This window comes from Lepidochelys olivacea (assembly GCF_965140295.1).
Source record: "Lepidochelys olivacea isolate rLepOli2 genome assembly, chromosome: 5".
Lineage (NCBI taxonomy): Eukaryota > Metazoa > Chordata > Testudines > Cheloniidae > Lepidochelys > Lepidochelys olivacea.
Genome location: NC_140415.1, coordinates 17,700,371 through 17,718,556, shown reverse-complemented (window position 1 = coordinate 17,718,556; position 18,186 = coordinate 17,700,371). Strand labels below are relative to the sequence as shown.

At 40.1% G+C, this 18,186-nt stretch overlaps 1 protein-coding gene across 2 annotated transcripts in view; it reads right to left on the bottom strand.

Moving 5' to 3' along the window:
* DCC (DCC netrin 1 receptor) overlaps positions 1-17,527 on the bottom strand; it is a 948,238-nt gene extending 930,711 nt beyond the window's left edge. For both annotated transcript variants that reach the window (XM_084629005.1, XM_084629006.1), the window contains exon 1: positions 17,095-17,527. In XM_084629005.1, the coding sequence (XP_084485131.1) occupies positions 17,095-17,185 (91 nt within the window). In that variant the 5' untranslated portion in view covers positions 17,186-17,527. The remainder of the gene's footprint in view (positions 1-17,094) is intronic.
* Positions 17,528-18,186: the final 659 nt, after the last annotated feature.

Below are 18,186 nucleotides of genomic sequence, written 5' to 3'. Positions count from 1 at the left end.
CACTCTTCCCACTCCTCTGTTCAAGTAGCCTTTCTGCCACAAGAAGCCTGCAACTTGGGTTCACAACAATACAGCAGGACAATAAAAACCTACAAAGCCATACATTGCAATATCAAAAAAGAGCAGAATGAGCTGTGCTCATTAGTTGTACCCCTTATGTTGTTAGAAAGTTGGCAATGAAGCCCTCTGGTGGGAAAAATGTGGACATTCCTGCAATACAGAGTATGGAGACAGGGTACATATGTTCCTTATTTTCTTATTTACCTTTTCTCTTACTGTTATCATAAATTTACTGTGTGGGGTTGCTGTGCATCGGGCCAGAAGGTGTGTAATGAAGAGAGTGGTGACATTAGAGGTAAAGTGGGTAAGTCACCTGTGATAGCTCATATGAATACAGAGGGGCGTTCTCCATCTGTTCTTCAGTTCACCAGGGCAGAGAATGTCAAGAAAATTATCTGGTGTGATGACAGAGGGGGTGGGGGGGGAAAGCTTTTAGCTACTAGGGAGTGTTTTTCCACTTACCATTCAAAGACCAATGGACCGAAAACAAGAACATTTTTTTCTTCAGCGTAATAGTTTGTGAAAGACGTCGTCAAATGACTTCAACAGAAGGTTTACCTGTTATTCTTACATAATTTAAAGACCAATTACTCCCTCAGGGAAGTCACATTCCTAGGATTTTTGTGGAGACAATTATCCACTAATATTCTTATGTGCTACATTCCTCCTATATGCGAAGCAACACATGTTCAGGCAATATGATTAACAAAATCCAGCTAGCTGGGGATAAATGAAGAGAGGATAAATCCATAATTGTGCTTTTGTGGAACTACCTTTTATGTTTTATTTATTGCTGAGCTATCTCACGTGTTCATTTGGGTTGTATCAGTATTAGTAGGATTAGCTTTTACAATAGTAATACATTACATTTGTATAGCACTTTTCTTCTAAAAGAATCTCAAAGTATTTTACCAGTTGAATCCCCGACTCTGTAAAGATTTTCACACTTACTTAACATTAAGCATAGTCTCACACTGACAGCAGTCCCACCACTGCAATGGAGCTGCTGCTGGAGTGGAAGGTAGCAAAGGTGTAACAGTCCACTGCACAGCAGATGAGGAAAGGAAGTGAAAAATAATTTATCTGATTGAAAAAATGAAAGGGAAAATTAGGGAAGCAGCATGCAATTAACCAAGTTGGAATTTGGCCAAGACACAAGTAGTAACATCCCTGCTCATGAAAAGAGACGTGGCATCATTAATAAACCGCAAGTGGTTAGGATTTTGGTTTTACATTTCAGTCAAAATATGAGTATTTCCAGAAACACCATGGCCCACTGTTGCTTCCCAGGATCATGTGGGTCATTTGCCAGAATCATCTGGGTATATTCACTTAATTCCCTACTGTTGCAGGGTTTGGGGCACTATTGCCCCTTGGTCCCGCCTATTCTCTGCCTGTGGCTCGTAATAGTTTAGTTTCCTCAGGGCTATGAATTTTTGATGAAATTTTCATTGTTGTGTTTAGTATGTGGATGCCGAGTGGTGTTGGTGGACTGTGATATGCAGGAGGTCAGTCTCTATGATCTGGTGGTTCCTTCTGACCTTAACCTTTAGGTCTCTATGACCTGCTGCAGCATTGATTCAGTTTTATCTTTGAGAAAAATGCCACCAACTGAAACATCAGCCTCGCTTCTCACAGCAACTGGGTGTTCTTTGGAAGTTTCTCAGTCAAGCAGTGACCCTGGCCAACCCCGCATAAATGGTTTACTTATTTCTGACACATCACATTTGCATGTCGTACAGGAATATACTGATATAGGGAATAGTACGGAGCACAGCATAAAGTAATCCTCTGCAATTTTTGACAAGATAGAAGATGTCAGTAATAAACAAAACTAAACAGTGCCTATCAGTTAGCTGGCATATGAATGATCACACACACAATTCGTTTACAGAGGCAGACTTTGGCAACGTGAACAATAAATTACACTGAATACCCATCAAATGTAAAGATCATTTGAACTGCACCAAGGTAATTCCACTTATCCACTGTCTGAGAATTCTTTAGTAATATGGGACCAAACCACTCAATTTTTAAGCAGCATTTCCCATTAAAAAAACAAACAGTGAGGAGTACTGCTTTAAAGATAATTAACGGTACAACATTGACCATGCTTTTGCTATAACAGACTCCCAGCATTACAGCTCTCTAAGTCTCGTAGCTCATAGTGACAGATAATCTTGTTTATCCTGCGTTTTCACTGCAGTATCTTTCCTTTGCACTACTGTTGCAGCCGGAGGCCTCTGTGACACCAGTGCTTGTTGGTGTCCACCTCTGATGAGTAGTGAATGAAATAACCAGCAAAGAATCTATAGCTCTCTTTTTACCTCCCTGAGGGACAATGTTGGATTTCATCAATAAGAACAATATCACTGGCAAAGCACAGACCTGGGAGCACCTCACTATGATCCTTCTATTTTAGATTCCACTCGAGTTTTCTGTTAGGATTTAAACTTATTATCCCAAGGCTCACAGTTTCAACGCACTTTGTAATGCTAGATAGTTTGATAGCTATGTTTAACTGCTGCATCTCCCATTCTAAGGATGTACCATGAGAGCTGATGATAAAAATAGCTGGACAATGTGGCTAAAGCGTTGCATGTTTAACAGACAAGGCTCACCGCACAATGAAATCTACCTTGTCATTCTCAATTCATGGCCTCACTCTGTGATACTTCGAGAATTTGCATTAAATGGAGCTTTAGCTTAAGAAAGAGTACAAAGCCCAGTATTATTTCACTGCCTGTTAGAGATTAAAAATATTTCACTCTTGATTCACAAAGACAATCCAAAACAAAGCAACTGTTCCAAGGGATTGGGGTGGCTCTTTGCCAGCATACACGTTTAAGCAGGAAAAAAAACCCATCAGTATTGGAAAATTTGCTCATTTTAAAACTATCCATGCTTTTGTCTCATGTGAACTGTTAGCAGGGCATTATAAACAACCACAAGTGCCCACATCCTCACAGTGGTATCATATGCCATTGATTTTAATTGTGTTTTATTAATATGATACAATTCAATTATGCCCAAATCAAGATATAACTAATACTTTAATAATATAATACCAGGTCCTAACAAATTCCCTGCACAAAGATGAAAACCTGATTACGTTACTGATGCTAGAATAACCTCAGCAGTCATGTTATAACACTTTTAATATCAGTACAGCTGCTTTAGCAAAGCCTGATTAGTCTACTGTGGTTGTGAAGAAAGAGTTAATATCTATATTATGATGTGGAACATGCAAAATCATCATCAGCAAATTGCATTAAAAGGTTATTGTTCAGATAAAGATTAGCTGGTCTAAATTGGTGTAACTGCATTTATGTCAATGAAGATTTACATCAGCCCTTTATCTGGCCCCAGATATTAAGTGAATCCTTTTCTCTGTTATTATAACCTCTAGGTCATCAAAATGAACAGATTTTTTTTTAAATCTAATTTACTCTTTAATACTTAGAATTTAAGAAAGCTGCTGGAACAGTGTGGAAGTACAGCTGTTTTGTTTATGTCACGTTCCCCAACACTTTTCAGCCTACATGACCTCTATTTCAGATTAAGGAAAACCAAAGAAAGAACAAATATAGAGTCTTGATGAGAGAGAGAAAGAGAATGCATAGAGAGTCAGTATGGAACGTTATGCATCAGAACTGAAGATACCTCTGAAATGTACCTGTCATTCCATGGGACATCACTTGTTTTAGTTCCAAAATTTGGTGTGTCCCCCCTTTTATTCCCAAACGTAATTTACATCAGAAAGACTCATTAAATTGTGTTTTATAAAAGGAATAATTTACACTAATGGAATGACTTCTACAGCACTTTAAAGTTACTCAAATGAGTGATTTTTGGTGTCCTTCATTTGTAACTCTGTCAAATATTGGTTCCCACATTTGGGCAGTTGAGGGGTATTTTTTAACTATAAAATAGCAGTTGCCTTATAGTTGTCCCTGTAGCAGGCAAGGAAACTCTGTACATTTATAGGTGGCCATGGAATGACATCTTTCAATTACTGCAAAAAGGTACATAGACCATAGTTTCAATTTTACATTTCACTCATCCTAAGCAGGAAAATGAGATTGATTAGAAACAGAAGTGAAACTAGCCAGTTTCACACTGTGATTCGTAGATATGACATGACAATAATGTTCATTTGGAGTTTCCAACACTACATTAAAACGTTTAATTTATCCGAAAAAGTTTTCTTTCACCAAAAATTTCCCCAACCTCCTTTTTCTAAAGCAAAGTCTAAATCTAAGGCCTTAAAATGTACAACAAGATGCTCTTCACTGATTCAGCTGAACCTTTTCAATCTTGTGAGCAGAGAACTGTGTTGTTTCATTCTTAAAACAAAAGAGGTGAATCTGCGGTGAATAAGGGATGGGGAGTTACGGAAGTCTCCTTCCCCAAGTGCTCTTTCAGAAGCATACAGTATACAAAAGGAGGTGAGCAAGTATAAACTGATTTTTACTTTGGATAACAGGAATACTGTGTGAGAGATACCGTGAAATTTACAAATGACTATGAAATTTACAAAATGTGATGAATTGAGGGAAAAAACCCACACATCACAGCAAACAAACTACTGTGAAATGTCATATACTTCCAACTTACTTTCACACACACTACAAAGCCCAAGGGTTTCCTTGGTGAGCTCACACAAACATTTCTCCATGAGACTCATAAAAAAAAATGCTATTAAAAAACCTGAGCTTTATAGCTGTCCATCAGGAGCTTTACGAAAACACCTGCCACCAAGATAATGGCAAACAAAACCTCAACCTGAACAAGAGCCCACAGTGTTTGAATAATACAAAGGTAAAGTTCAGAACCAGGTCACAGCATCAGGGTATCATTCTGAATATGTTCTGTTGTGTGTCATCAGCTTCGGAGAATCTGAGAGAGGGAAGGAGGGGAAAAGCTGAGGGGGCATTTTTAAGTGCCATTTTTCCTGAGCATTAGAGAGGCAGCAAAGGGCAAAGAGAAAAAGAAGAGCATGTAGACTGAGGCCCAACTGAGTTCTTTAAAATACTTTTCCCCCCGTCATGTAACAGAGAGGAAAAGCGTGGATATTCTAGATAGAACCCCCAAAGAGTGTTTTTTAAATGCTTTTTAGTCTTCAGCTAGCAAGAGGGAAAGGATCAGAGAGAACCTCAAAGAGGAAGGAGGTCAGCATGTGAATTGAGCACCAAATGAGCACTTTTAAGCAGGCATGGCTGGGGACTAAAGTACCTAACTTCCACTTGGTATGCCTGCAGGTATCCCCCAAGTACTCCACTATTTCATTAGAAGTCTGTTCAACTTATAAGGAAGCAACTTTTTTAAAAAAATTATAATTCTTTTGGAAATCTTTCCCCTAGAAAGAAGCGCTTTATATGATTATATCAATCATCCTTGTCCATGACTGCAACATCTCCTGCAATCACTGCTTTCTGGAGCCAGGTGGAAATGCCTACCAGTTTAGCTGTCAGTCAGATAGTTAATACAGTCACAGGCCTTCAGACATCCCGAGCAGAGAGATTCCGGAAATTTGTTGAACCAATTTTGGCTTTCAGATACTTTTCTTTTATCTTTATGTTACCTTAAAATATATTCAAAGATGAAAACAATGATGTCAATAGGAAAATGTTGGACTGAGCCCCTGAAAGAATATTTATAGGGCCAATTATTGGCTGCCCTCACGGTCACCCTCCCTGTCTCACACAGAATAATCCTGACAATAGCAGAGTAAATAATGTGTAATGGGACAGGTGAGGCTGCATACACAGACTATCCGTGCCTCTATGGTCAATTTGTTTAGCCTACCCAAAAGAACATCAAAAGGTGACTTATCATGGTGTATACCTTCATACGAAGAAAATACCAGGTATGAAGGGGCTCTTTAATTCAGCAAAGAAAGATGTAACAAGAACCAATGGATGGAGATAGAGTCAAACAAATTCAGATTAAATATAAGGCCAAAAAAAAAAAACTTACCAGTGAGGGTGATTAACCATTGGAACAAACTACCAAGTGGTGGATTCTCCATCTCTTGAAGTTTTCAGATCAAGACTGCCTTTTTGGAAGAGATGCTTTAATCAGGCAAGTTACTGCACTCAGTACAGGTGTAACTGGGTGAAATACTATGTCCCGCATTATACAGAAGATCAGACTAAATTACCTAAAGGTCCTAAAGGTTCATTCAAATGGATGAATTTCTTAATCTAATTCTCTGTCAGTTTGGTGGGAAACCAGAACTGGGCATAGAATTGGACAGATAAATTGTGATTCAGGATTCCCCTGTTGGCTGCAGCTTTTCAGGCATGAACAACCCAAGCCAGGATTTGGCCCTAAGCATTTTCCCTTGGAGATTTAAGACTCAGCTCTCATATCCACAACCAGTCAGGGAAAGGAGACAAAGCCAAAGTACCAGTATTTTTTGCTTACAGAATGTATCGTCCTCTACTGTACCAAAACACCAGGCAAGGAGAGCAAAATTAGCCTCAAACCAATTTACCATGCCACAGCCTCTCGCTGTTCTCCTTGCTTTTTTGTCTAAGAAAATCACTTTATTCTATCAGTCGCTGCTGCTGCTACCTCCGATCAAAGAGCCACTGTGGTGGTGGCGTAATGAAAGCTACTGGAGCAGTGGGCAAAAGTACTCTGGTGGAGATTAACCCTGAGCTGGAAGGGGGGCTGTAACAGAAGACATCAAGAAGTTTGGGGAACAGAAAGCAGCAATGGGAGCTAATGTAGTTCAAGGAGGAGAGAAAGGCAGCAAGCAAGTACTATCTGGAAGAATAGAAATTAGCTATCCATACATCCCATCCATATATATACATGGACTATTCCACCATAGTATCTGAACCCTTCATGTATTGGCAGGTGTGTACAGGACAATGGAACCATACATTATGTAAAAATTTTAAAAAATAAATTGAAACTGTATTTCTATTTTAGGGCTCTTCTGGTCAGATGAGTTTTGCCTTCAGTTCAACTCATCTCCAGAACTCAATGGTAGAATTATAGCCTGGCAATTCACAGTGATCTCCTATTTATTCCACAGTGTATATTATTACACAGGACAGCAGCAACTGCACTGTGTAGTCTATATTTTCTGTTTGCAGAGTACCTTGGACTTTGGACATCGTCTATAATTCATGACCAGGAATCCTAGATGACAAGTAATCTTCTTCTGTATTCATATTAAAAACAATTACATTCCTGATTGTATTCATTTGTGATTGGTTACTTGTAATTGTCTAGGAAATTGAGAGCATAAATCAGGTATTTTAGCTATTATGACATTTTGAAGTGTGTTCCCATGTGTTTATTGTACACTTCTCCCCAACATCCAGTTGTAAGATCATAGTAGAGGACATTGGGAAGTATCTATTTCAATAAGTCCAACTTCTTGGAAGTTCACCATATAGAACCCCAAGGGAGGATGGAGCAGATATTAAAGCAATTCATAAATTCTAAGGCCAGAAGGAACCACTGTGATCATCTAGTCTGACTTCCAATATTACACTTGGTGTTATCCAAGGCTTCAAGTCCTGCAATAAGTTGAGCCAGGAGTCCATCATGAAGCTGAAAATCAAAAGAAGGAAAGCACAACAACAATTGGTTCCAATCTCAATAGTCTCATCAGCCAGTGCTCAATTAGGGCCTTGATCCAAAAGTCCACTGAAGTCAAAAGGAGTGTTTCCATTGATTCCAATGAGGTTGGGATCAGGTCCTTAGAAAATACATGATGTTCCTGAAACTTTACACTTAAAAACAAATAAAAACATACCTTCAGAAAGTGTTACAAGGGTTTTTCTGCTTCCCAGCAGATGTTTACAACAGTCCTCTATCAGATCCATCCATCTATCTACCTCCTCATTCTCTCTGCATACATTCCTGTTTGCCTGATTATTGCTGCCTTTTCAATTTCGGCTTTGGTATTTCTGAACTGGGGGGGTGGGAAGAGAGGAAGGGGGAGAGTACAAAAAACTTCCTGTCAGTATAGTTAAGCAATTAAATAAAGGGCCTAGGGAGGTTGTGGCATCTCCTGGATGTTTTTAAGAGCAGATTAGACAAACACCTGTCAGGAATGGTCTAGTTATTATGTAGTCCTGCCTTAAGTGCAGGGGACAGGACTAGATGGCCTATTGATGTCCCTTCCAGTCCTACACTTTGGTGACTCTATGTGAGCTCCCCCTGCAGGCAGTGTTTGAAAATGACGTTCCCATACAGTACTAGTGCTTGAGACAGGTTGCCAACTGATCAGCAAAACAGTGAAACTGAGTATTTACGAAGTGTACAATAGTACTGATTGTGTCATTTCTATGTAGTACCCCATGGATAAAGTGGTCTCAAAACTGCATCTCTTGCATGTAAAGACAAGTTATGAAGACAATTTTTCACAAACTGTTTGCTGATGATTGTGCTTTATTGACCCATAACATCAGGGGCTTTCAGTTGTTTACTGACTGCTTTGCATGTGCAGCAAAATATTTTGGCTTAATGATCAGTTTAAAGAAGATTGAAGTCATGGTCCTGCCTTGGGAAATACTGCAGCTACTCAAATTGTGTCGATTGATGATGTACCACTCAAGATCATTGACAAATTTTGCTACCTAGGCAGTGTCATTTCATGAGATACAACGACTGACAATGACATTACAAAGTGCATTGGTGCAACCCGTGATCCATTTGGAAAACTTTAGCATCTCTGGAACAAACACAGTGTCAGACTGCAAACAAAAGCTGATGTTTGGCATGCCATTACCATCACAACACTCTTGTATGGCTGAAATACATGGACTAGTTATCAATGCCACATAAAACCTATGATGTCTATGGTGGATAGTGGGAATTAAATGGCAAGATTTTATTCCAAACACTGAGGTCCTTGAGTGCTGCAGCATCACATGCATTGATGCTTTTATAATGAGAGCACAGTTGAGGTGATGTGGCCATGTGGTCCGTATGCCTGACAGTAAAATACTGAAAACCATCTTTTGTGGAGAACTGCAGACTGGAACTCATTTTATGGACAGACTAGGGAAATGTTATGAAGACACTCTTCACTGCAACCGTCAATCTTGCAACGTTGACCTCAACACCTGGGAGCTCTTAGCCCAAGACAAGATCCGAGGGTGGTAGCTCTGTCACCTCAGACTGAAAGATTCCAAAAGCTTGCATATATGGAGTTGTTTGAGGCTTAAAGCAATGCACATTTGTCTACAATTGCCTTCATCTGTGGATAGGACTGCCGGCCTGAAATTGGTCTTTGGTCTCATCAAATTTGATGGGAAACTCCTTCAATAAAAAGTAGAAAAACAGAGCAGTTTTCCCTCTTACTCTCTTTGTGTTCTAAGAGCTTTAGGGGGTATATTTGTAGCAAGAGTAGGAACAAAATTTTCAACTGGACGTTTAATTTCCATGGTGATAGTATCTCTTTAAAGAGTTTCTCCGTATTTTACCAATACTTTGGGCAACCGCTTAACCAGTTTTCAATATAGTTTGAGTATTCGTAGCATTTATAAAATTACAGTACGTATTGGTATTCCTGCTGGTAAATGATTGCCATCAATGGAGACTGAAGCAGATATTTAATTGTGAATTTTTTCATGTCTCTCTGTAGCTGTAGTTTCCTTTACCATGAGGGTATCTATAAACTACCAAATGAGATGTTCTTACATTATCCCAGTATAGCTGTAGTCTTTCACATCAAATTTGAAATTGACAAACACTGTTTAAAAGAAACAATTTTGATAGGTCAGTTATCCATTTTGTTATCTTTCAAGAAAAATATACTCTGCTTTATCAGTGTATTGATTATCAGAAATCACAGACTACTCTTTATAACTTTCAGCCATTGCCTTTCATGGAATAAAGCTAATTTGATAGCTTTCCTTACAGGATTCTATATGGAAGACCCAAAGGAATGCATCCGATGAAGTGAGCTGTAGCTCACGAAAGCTTATGCTCAAATAAATTGGTTAGTCTCTAAGGTGCCACAAGTACTCCTTTTCTTTTTTCCAAAGGAATGAATCTCTTTAATGCCTAAGACAAAGACATTCTACCAACATTAAACCAGGATATGCAAGCATCAAGCATTCTGAGCATTAGTTAGCAATTACAGTTGCTTATAATCAGAAAGAGTGCTAAAAAAAAGACAGGTTTCAGAGTAGCAGCCGTGTTAGTCTGTATTCGCAAAAAGAAAAGGAGGACTTGTGGCACCTTAGAGACTAACCAATTTATTAGAGCATAAGCTTTCGTGAGCTACAGCTCACTTCCTCAGATGCATATCGTGGAAACTGCAGCAGGCTTTATATATACACAGAGAATATGAAACAATACCTATTCCCACCCCACTGTCCTGCTGGTAATAGCTTATCTAAAGTGATTTCCAGCACAAATCCAGGTTTTCTCACCCTCCACCCCCCCACACAAATTCACTCTCCTGCTGGTGATAGCCCATCCAAAGTGACAACTCTTTACACAATGTGCATGACAATCAAGCTGGGCTATTTCCTGCATAAATCCAGGTTCTCACATCCCCCCACCCCCATACACACACAAACTCACTCTCCTGCTGGTAATAGCTCATCCAAACTGACCACTCTTCAAGTTAAAATCCAAGTTAAACCAGAACATCTGGGGGGGGGGGGGTAGGAAAACACAAGAGGAAACAGGCTACCTTGCATAATGACTTAGCCACTCCAAGTCTCTATTTAAGCCTAAATTAATAGTATCCAATTTGCAAATGAATTCCAATTCAGCAGTTTCTCGCTGGAGTCTGGATTTGAAGTTTTTTTGTTTTAAGATAGCGACCTTCATGTCTGTGATCGCGTGACCAGAGAGATTGAAGTGTTCTCCGACTGGTTTATGAATGTTACAATTCTTGACATCTGATTTGTGTCCATTTATTCTTTTACGTAGAGACTGTCCAGTTTGACCAATGTACATGGCAGAGGGGCATTGCTGGCACATGATGGCATATATCACATTGGTGGATGTGCAGGTGAACGAGCCTCTGATAGTGTGGCTGATGTTATTAGGCCCTGTGATGGTGTCCCCTGAATAGATATGTGGGCACAGTTGGCAACGGGCTTTGTTGCAAGGATAAGTTCCTGGGTTAGTGGTTCTGTTGTGTGGTATGTGGTTGTTGGTGAGTATTTGCTTCAGGTTGCGGGGCTGTCTGTAGGCAAGGACTGGCCTGTCTCCCAAGATTTGTGAGAGTGTTGGGTCATCCTTTAGGATAGGTTGTAGATCCTTAATAATGCGTTGGAGGGGTTTTAGTTGGGGGCTGAAGATGACGGCTAGTGGCGTTCTGTTATTTTCTTTGTTAGGCCTGTCCTGTAGTAGGTAACTTCTGGGAACTCTTCTGGCTCTATCAATCTGTTTCTTTACTTCTGCAGGTGGGTATTGTAGTTGTAAGAAAGCTTGACAGAGATCTTGTAGGTGTTTGTCTCTGTCTGAGGGGTTGGAGCAAATGCGGTTGTATCGCAGAGCTTGGCTGTAGACGATGGATCGTGTGGTGTGGTCAGGGTGAAAGCTGGAGGCATGCAGGTAGGAATAGCGGTCAGTAGGTTTCCGGTATAGGGTGGTGTTTATGTGACCATTGTTTATTAGCACTGTAGTGTCCAGGAAGTGGATCTCTTGTGTGGACTGGACCAGGCTGAGGTTGGTGGTGGGATGGAAATTGTTGAAATCATGGTGGAATTCCTCAAGGGCTTCTTTTCCATGGGTCCAGATGATGAAGATGTCATCAATATAGCGCAAGTAGAGTAGGGGCTTTAGGGGACGAGAGCTGAGGAAGCGTTGTTCTAAATCAGCCATAAAAATGTTGGCATACTGACAGCAAACTTTATGGAAAGAAAGGAGGAGAGAGGGTGCATATGCAGTGAACACACTATTTGTTATTTCATGACGATCAAAACCAATAGCAACTTGGGATATCCCCACAAATGCTCATAACGTTTGAGAAGGAAATCTTTAAGGTGGGAGTGAAAAATATTTGAAAAGAAGTCTGATACAATATGGTACAATGATTCTGCTGCTAAAATCAGCGTAACAGTATGGCCTCAACTCCACCTTTAAATTTGCACTCAACATTCTGTCCCCTGGGCTTGAAGAGTAGGGATAGTGACACCTAATTTTTGTGCACCCAGAATCTCAGGCATGCATACACAAATCAAAGAGTTTGCTTGTGCAAATCTGAATTTGGGGTGTGCAAAGCGTCCCAAAATTACAAAGTCAATAATTTACCCATTTTATTGAAAAAGCCCAGACTTCAGAGAGGTGATATGCTTTCTGTTGGGTGTTGACTCAATGAGTGTTGAAGGCATTCAACAACTTGCAAGATAGAACCCTACATATGCAGATCTCACACTGGTTCAAATCAGGAGCAAGTCCACTGAAGTCAGTGAAGATACATTACTACAATTGTGGTATAGGTGAAATCAGAATTAGGCCTAACATGTTTACTAGAGATATAAAATGTAAATCAATGATTCACCCAAGGGATTATTTTAACAGAATCGTGTGAAATTCTGTCTTTAGATAATTAGTCTTGAAGGCCTCTATGAAATTTTGTCATTATTCATTTTACACAGGCAAAGCCAACATCTTCAGAAATTTACTTCTATTTATACTACAACAAAGAGAGATTGTCTTCATTGGATCAGTCTATACCAATTCTGCATTTCAATGAGAAATGAAGTTATAAAAATGAAAATATAATCTGCCTTTGAGGGTCAAATTCTCCTACAAATTTTGCTCTTGTAAATATGGAGTTACTCTGCTGATCTAAATGAAATTACTCCTATTTACACTGGTGTAATTAAGACCAGAGCCTGACCCTTAGTTACCAGTGTAAAAAGACAGATTCTCCACTTATTTGACTCAGCATAAATCAGGAGTCACTCTACTGAAGCCAACACAGTAACACTGGTTTAAGATGAGTGTAAGAGCAAAATCAGGGACGGTTCGGTCTAGCATGTTTTTGAAGTATTGCAATGGGAAGAACTTCTTATGGTATGGTAGTAAACACATTTATTTAGTGATCTCCACAACGATCTCTTCCATTAGAAGTACAGTTGCAAAATCAGTTTAGAAACTGTATCCTTGTAGCTGCATTTGCTGTACAAACAGCCACATAGAAAACTATTTTGATTTTATAACCTCTCTTTTACTAGGCAGAAAATAAGAGCCAGGAGTTCAATGATGGATCTCTAAAGTACATGTGGATGAAAGTAAGTGCATTGTGAGACTGTGAGGAGTTACTCTGAAAGATCATCAAAGAGAAAACGTTTTATTAAAGGCAGCATATCATTGAGGGAATTCATGAAATGCCACTTATGCTCAATAAGAAACCAAACTGGGCAGCATAAAGAATACACGCACATACATATACATATCTTGGAGACTAGGTTAAAGCACAATCCAAGTGATAAGCAATATTGCAAAGTAAAGTCAAAGAGAATACAGTGATATATCACATGCACACTGCACAAATCTAATGCTGACCAAAGGCAGGATGCTGATGAGGCAGGACTGGTGATACAAAACTAGATTTTCCGCTAGCAGAGGGAAAAGACGCTGGTGTGGTGGCAGAGGGAGCAGTCAGCTACAGATAAAGGACCCACTGGGCAATTCAGACTACACTGTCAGCGTACCAGCTCTTGTCTTAGACTGATGACCCAATTATGCAGATCTTACTCAGACAAAACTCCACATGGACCTCAAGTGGGTATTTGGAGTGACTCACTCCAGAAGACTTGGTTTAAGTCTGAATAGTATGGCTGTCTATATCGTGGTGGCACTGTCATGGCTTGGATTCCAGAATAGACAGCTGGTGCTGTGTTATGTGCTGGGAAGTATGTTGGAGGGGAATTCAGGAATGAGAAATAAACGGAGGATGAAATTCTGACTTCAAATCTGGAGACACTCCATTGAAAGAATTAGTCCAGATTTACCCACGTGTAACTGAGAGCAGGATTTGGCCTTAATTCTGCACAAACTGGGGGCGGGGGAGTAAAAAGAGAAACAGAAGGCAAATAGTGTTTGTATAAACATAAATCAAGTAATTATAAAATGACAAAGCTGCAAATATATAGACTGAAATGCTTGCCCTCAATCATGACCGTCACAACTTTTAAGAATATGTAATCAAATACCCTAAGCCTAACCTAACACACTCGTATAACCCATGCGTCATAACACAGAGGGCAACTCTGCTGCATGTGAAATGGATGTTGTGACAAGTCACTGTCGATTTATACTGCACCACTCAGAGAGAAAGGGATTGCCATATTGGCCAGGCACCACAAGGTTCTGACATGTTGTACCATGCTAAACAGCATACCAAGATGTGAGAGTAAAATAACAAATAATCATGTTGGGTTTTGTTTCCCCCTCCAGACAAAAGAGTAGTTTGCATTTACTTAATTATGAGTGGCAAGCAAACTATATAGTGCCATATATGTGTTTACTTTCCAGTATTAAGTGCTAAATAGTCAGAGATTTGGTTCTAATTAATAATGTCTTTTCCTGTTCTTTTTCCAAAACAGCGAACATTGCCCGTCAATTCTTGCTCAGTAACATATGCCTCTGTGCATTCAGATTTTGTGCAGAGAAAAGAACCTTTTTTTTTTTGGATTTTACTTTTGATCGCCTACCACATAACATTTTGCATCTTACAGACAATGGAAGTGTGAATGGAAGGGACTTGAATGACTTCATTCAGGCACAAAGGTAGCATATTCCTCCTCATATGTTGACACTGTGCAACACTGCTCTTTGTTATTAAAGTTTTTAACAAATTCTTACATCTCCAAACCAGCTTTGGGGTTTAGTTAGAAAGTGTGAAAGGACACAGTCCCATTGTGCATCTCTATAAGCCCTTTGTTTCTAGTCAACAAATCTTTAAATGCCCTGCCGAATGGGAATTTTGCCAAACAGCAAACCAGCTACTTGGCTTTATTAAGGGCACCTCCTACTGGTCCTTTCATAGAGTGAATTATGCTTTCTTCGCTACCCTAGTCCCCTACTAGGTTTCTGAAAAGAGAAAATAGCTACTAAGAAGAGTAGTGGAAACTCAGATTAATGAGCAGAGGCCAAAGCCACTTGAATAACATTTCCTTAAAGACGCAGGATCTCTTATTTTGTCAGTTGAATCCAGAGATTGTGAAAAGAGGGCTCAAAACAACAATCTCAGGAAGGATCTGGAGGCTAACCATAGGGAAAACTTTGCACAATTCTAGATTGCAAAGGACAGATCAGGGAACTTGGTACAACACAGAGATGCATATCTCCAAAAAGCAGCACGATAAATACACATTATACGCAGAGAGTGAAATGCACAACCAAAATGTACAGCTAGGAAACAACCTGATCCTGTAATGAGTTCTCTGCATAATATCAGACATCATTCCCCCCACGACATCATTAAGACAGTGTGCATCCTCACTCCCTTCCTCTCTCTTGCATGCACACATGACCCCAACTCGCCATATGCCCGCAAAGAAGTCTGCAAGTCAATCATCGTTCCAGAAGGAGGATCACTGACATGTCTCCCAACTACTAGCCTTTAAGGTGGAAATTCAAGAGACACACCTATTATCCTGCTCTGATTGCCCAAGTGCCACCTTCCATGCAAGTTATTGCAGAGGACATTGTGACGGACACACACAAACACACACACAAAATGAACCTTCTTGTATTTAACAGAAGCATCTTCCCAATTCACTTACTAGCTCTCCAAAGCAAGCCAAACAATATATATATATATATTTTAAAAGGAAGCATCATCTATATGAACAATTTAAGGCATTTCTATTTGCATACAGCTGATATTCTGAATGATACTAGTCTAGGGTAAAGATCTTTTTGCAAAGGCTTTCATATGCAGCACTTTCCCCATCATAAAAAAAGCTGCTTTAGTGGGGTGTGGGGTGTGTGTGTGTGTGTGTGTGTGTGTGTGTGTGTGTGTGTGAGAGAGAGAGAGAGAGTGTGTGTGTGTGTGTATGGGGGTGGAGGGGGCTATCGGTTTCTATTGTTCAGCAGCAGCTGGTGTGGAAGCAATTTGTGTGGGTTTATTTTATTTATTTTTGCTTTTCATGCCTCTCTCTTTCTAAGATTGCTCCTAATGAAACCCAGCTCATTTTCTTCTGGAGAAAAAATGATCACTGGAGAATAATATTTTCCCACATACATTCTACACACACCACACACGCACACACACAGAGTCACCTACAAATCGAAGCTGCACTTTCTTAGTTCCTAACACTTCTCGATATTACTCCAATTCCTGAATTTTTTTAAAAAAATCTCTAATTCCCAGCTCTTCTCTGCCTCCAACATAGATAGCTCCTGAGCATCACAGTATGAATACCCCCTCTTTCCTTCTCTATCCTAATTCAATATACAAACCAGCTTTGCCATTTTTAATCAGAAAATGTGCCTGCCAAGTGCAAGGAGAGAGAGAGAGGCAGCCCCAAAGAATATCAATCAAATGGAGTTTGGAGAGCTCTGCAAATAACTACATTTTCCATCTTGCAAACTAATATTTTGCTTTTCATCATTTACCCTTCCCCTACCGTCTGAAAAATATAAATAAATCTATAGATCCCATCTCAGCCTAAAGATAAAAAACAAAGCCACAGGCAAATAAATCCAGTTGCAACAGTGGTCAGGTGCAAAAGAGAAAATACAAACCAGTGTACACACACACACACACACACACACACACACACACACACACACTATCAGCACCTCCTTCCACATTTCTCCTTTATTTTTCTGGGTTTCTTTCCTTTCAGTTGGTTTTCCTTTTTCAGAGGCTGCTCAGGGTGCTTCTAAACCGGATTTCATCTCACTCCTTTCCAAATCTATGTCAACTACCTGAAAAACCCTACACTGATCCACAACAACAACAAAATTGAAAGGGGGGGGGGGGAAGGCCGATAACACATAAGAGATAGGCACATTCCTTAGGGTTTTGCAAAATTCACCCTTATCCATGGAGTGCAAAAGACAAATAAGGCAGTGATCACTTACCGGTGACTTGAAGATTCAGGCTGATCAGAGAAAATCCGAAGAGTAGAAAAGCCAGCTTTGGTACCCAGACACATCCAAGACTATTCTCCATATTTCAACACACACCTACAGAGATTTGGGTCCTGAGCACCAGCAACAATCACACACACAGCCCCTTCTGCCTCCTCCTCTTCTGTTTTTTCTTTCTCCAGTCCCCACTGACAAAGCTCAGCAAAAGGGGGAGTTGGGGGATGTGGAGGGAAAAAGTTATATTCAGTCCAAGAGCCGCCAAGCCTCCAGATTATGTTAGGAAACAAACTCAAGGAAAAGGGGGAAAGGTGGGGAACAGTGCTCCCACTGCTGGAAAACCATACATGGAAAAATACTGCAAAAAAAAGCGAACCAGGGTGCATCAAAAGATTGGGGGTTGCTCCATTTCCACAGCTGGGCAAAGTACAAAATATATATGTATTTATAAAAAAAAATTAAAAATCAGAAGAATACAAAAGGGAAAGCTTGTGATTTTCTTCCTTGTTGGCAGATGTTGGTGTGGGGGGGGAAAGAAGGGGAAAGAAAAAGGGGATGTAAAGCTCTCACTTGTTACTGGAGCTGTCCACCAGCAGTATGTGAGATGGGAGTTAGAGCTGTAACATCCATTGATCCGAAGAAGTGGAGGGCTGGAAGGGAAAACGTGGAGAGAAACCAACCGGATCACGGGAAAGATTCCACTGGAAAAAAAAAAAACAAAAAAAAACCAACCCTGAGCCCTGCTGCTTCCAGCAGCTGCAGTCACGGAGTCTACATATGAATGAGCTGGGATGCCCTCTGTAGGTAAAGCGTGGGAAGTAACTTTTCCTCAACGGAGCTATTTAATACAGGGCATGTCCCTTCTTATGTAGCTAGCTCACCTCCTGTTAGTATAAAGCTCCCCAGTTTTGGTCTGCAAGGGGGTTGATTGGTTTGCTTAATCTGCTCCTAGAAGTCTGGTCTGCAGTGACAGGAGTTTAAACCGTTAACAAAGTCATGCTGTTTTTTAAGCTGATCAGCCTTGATTCTTCCATCTCACAGTACTGCCAACTCCAAGCATCCAAAACTCAGGAGTCAGACCCCAAA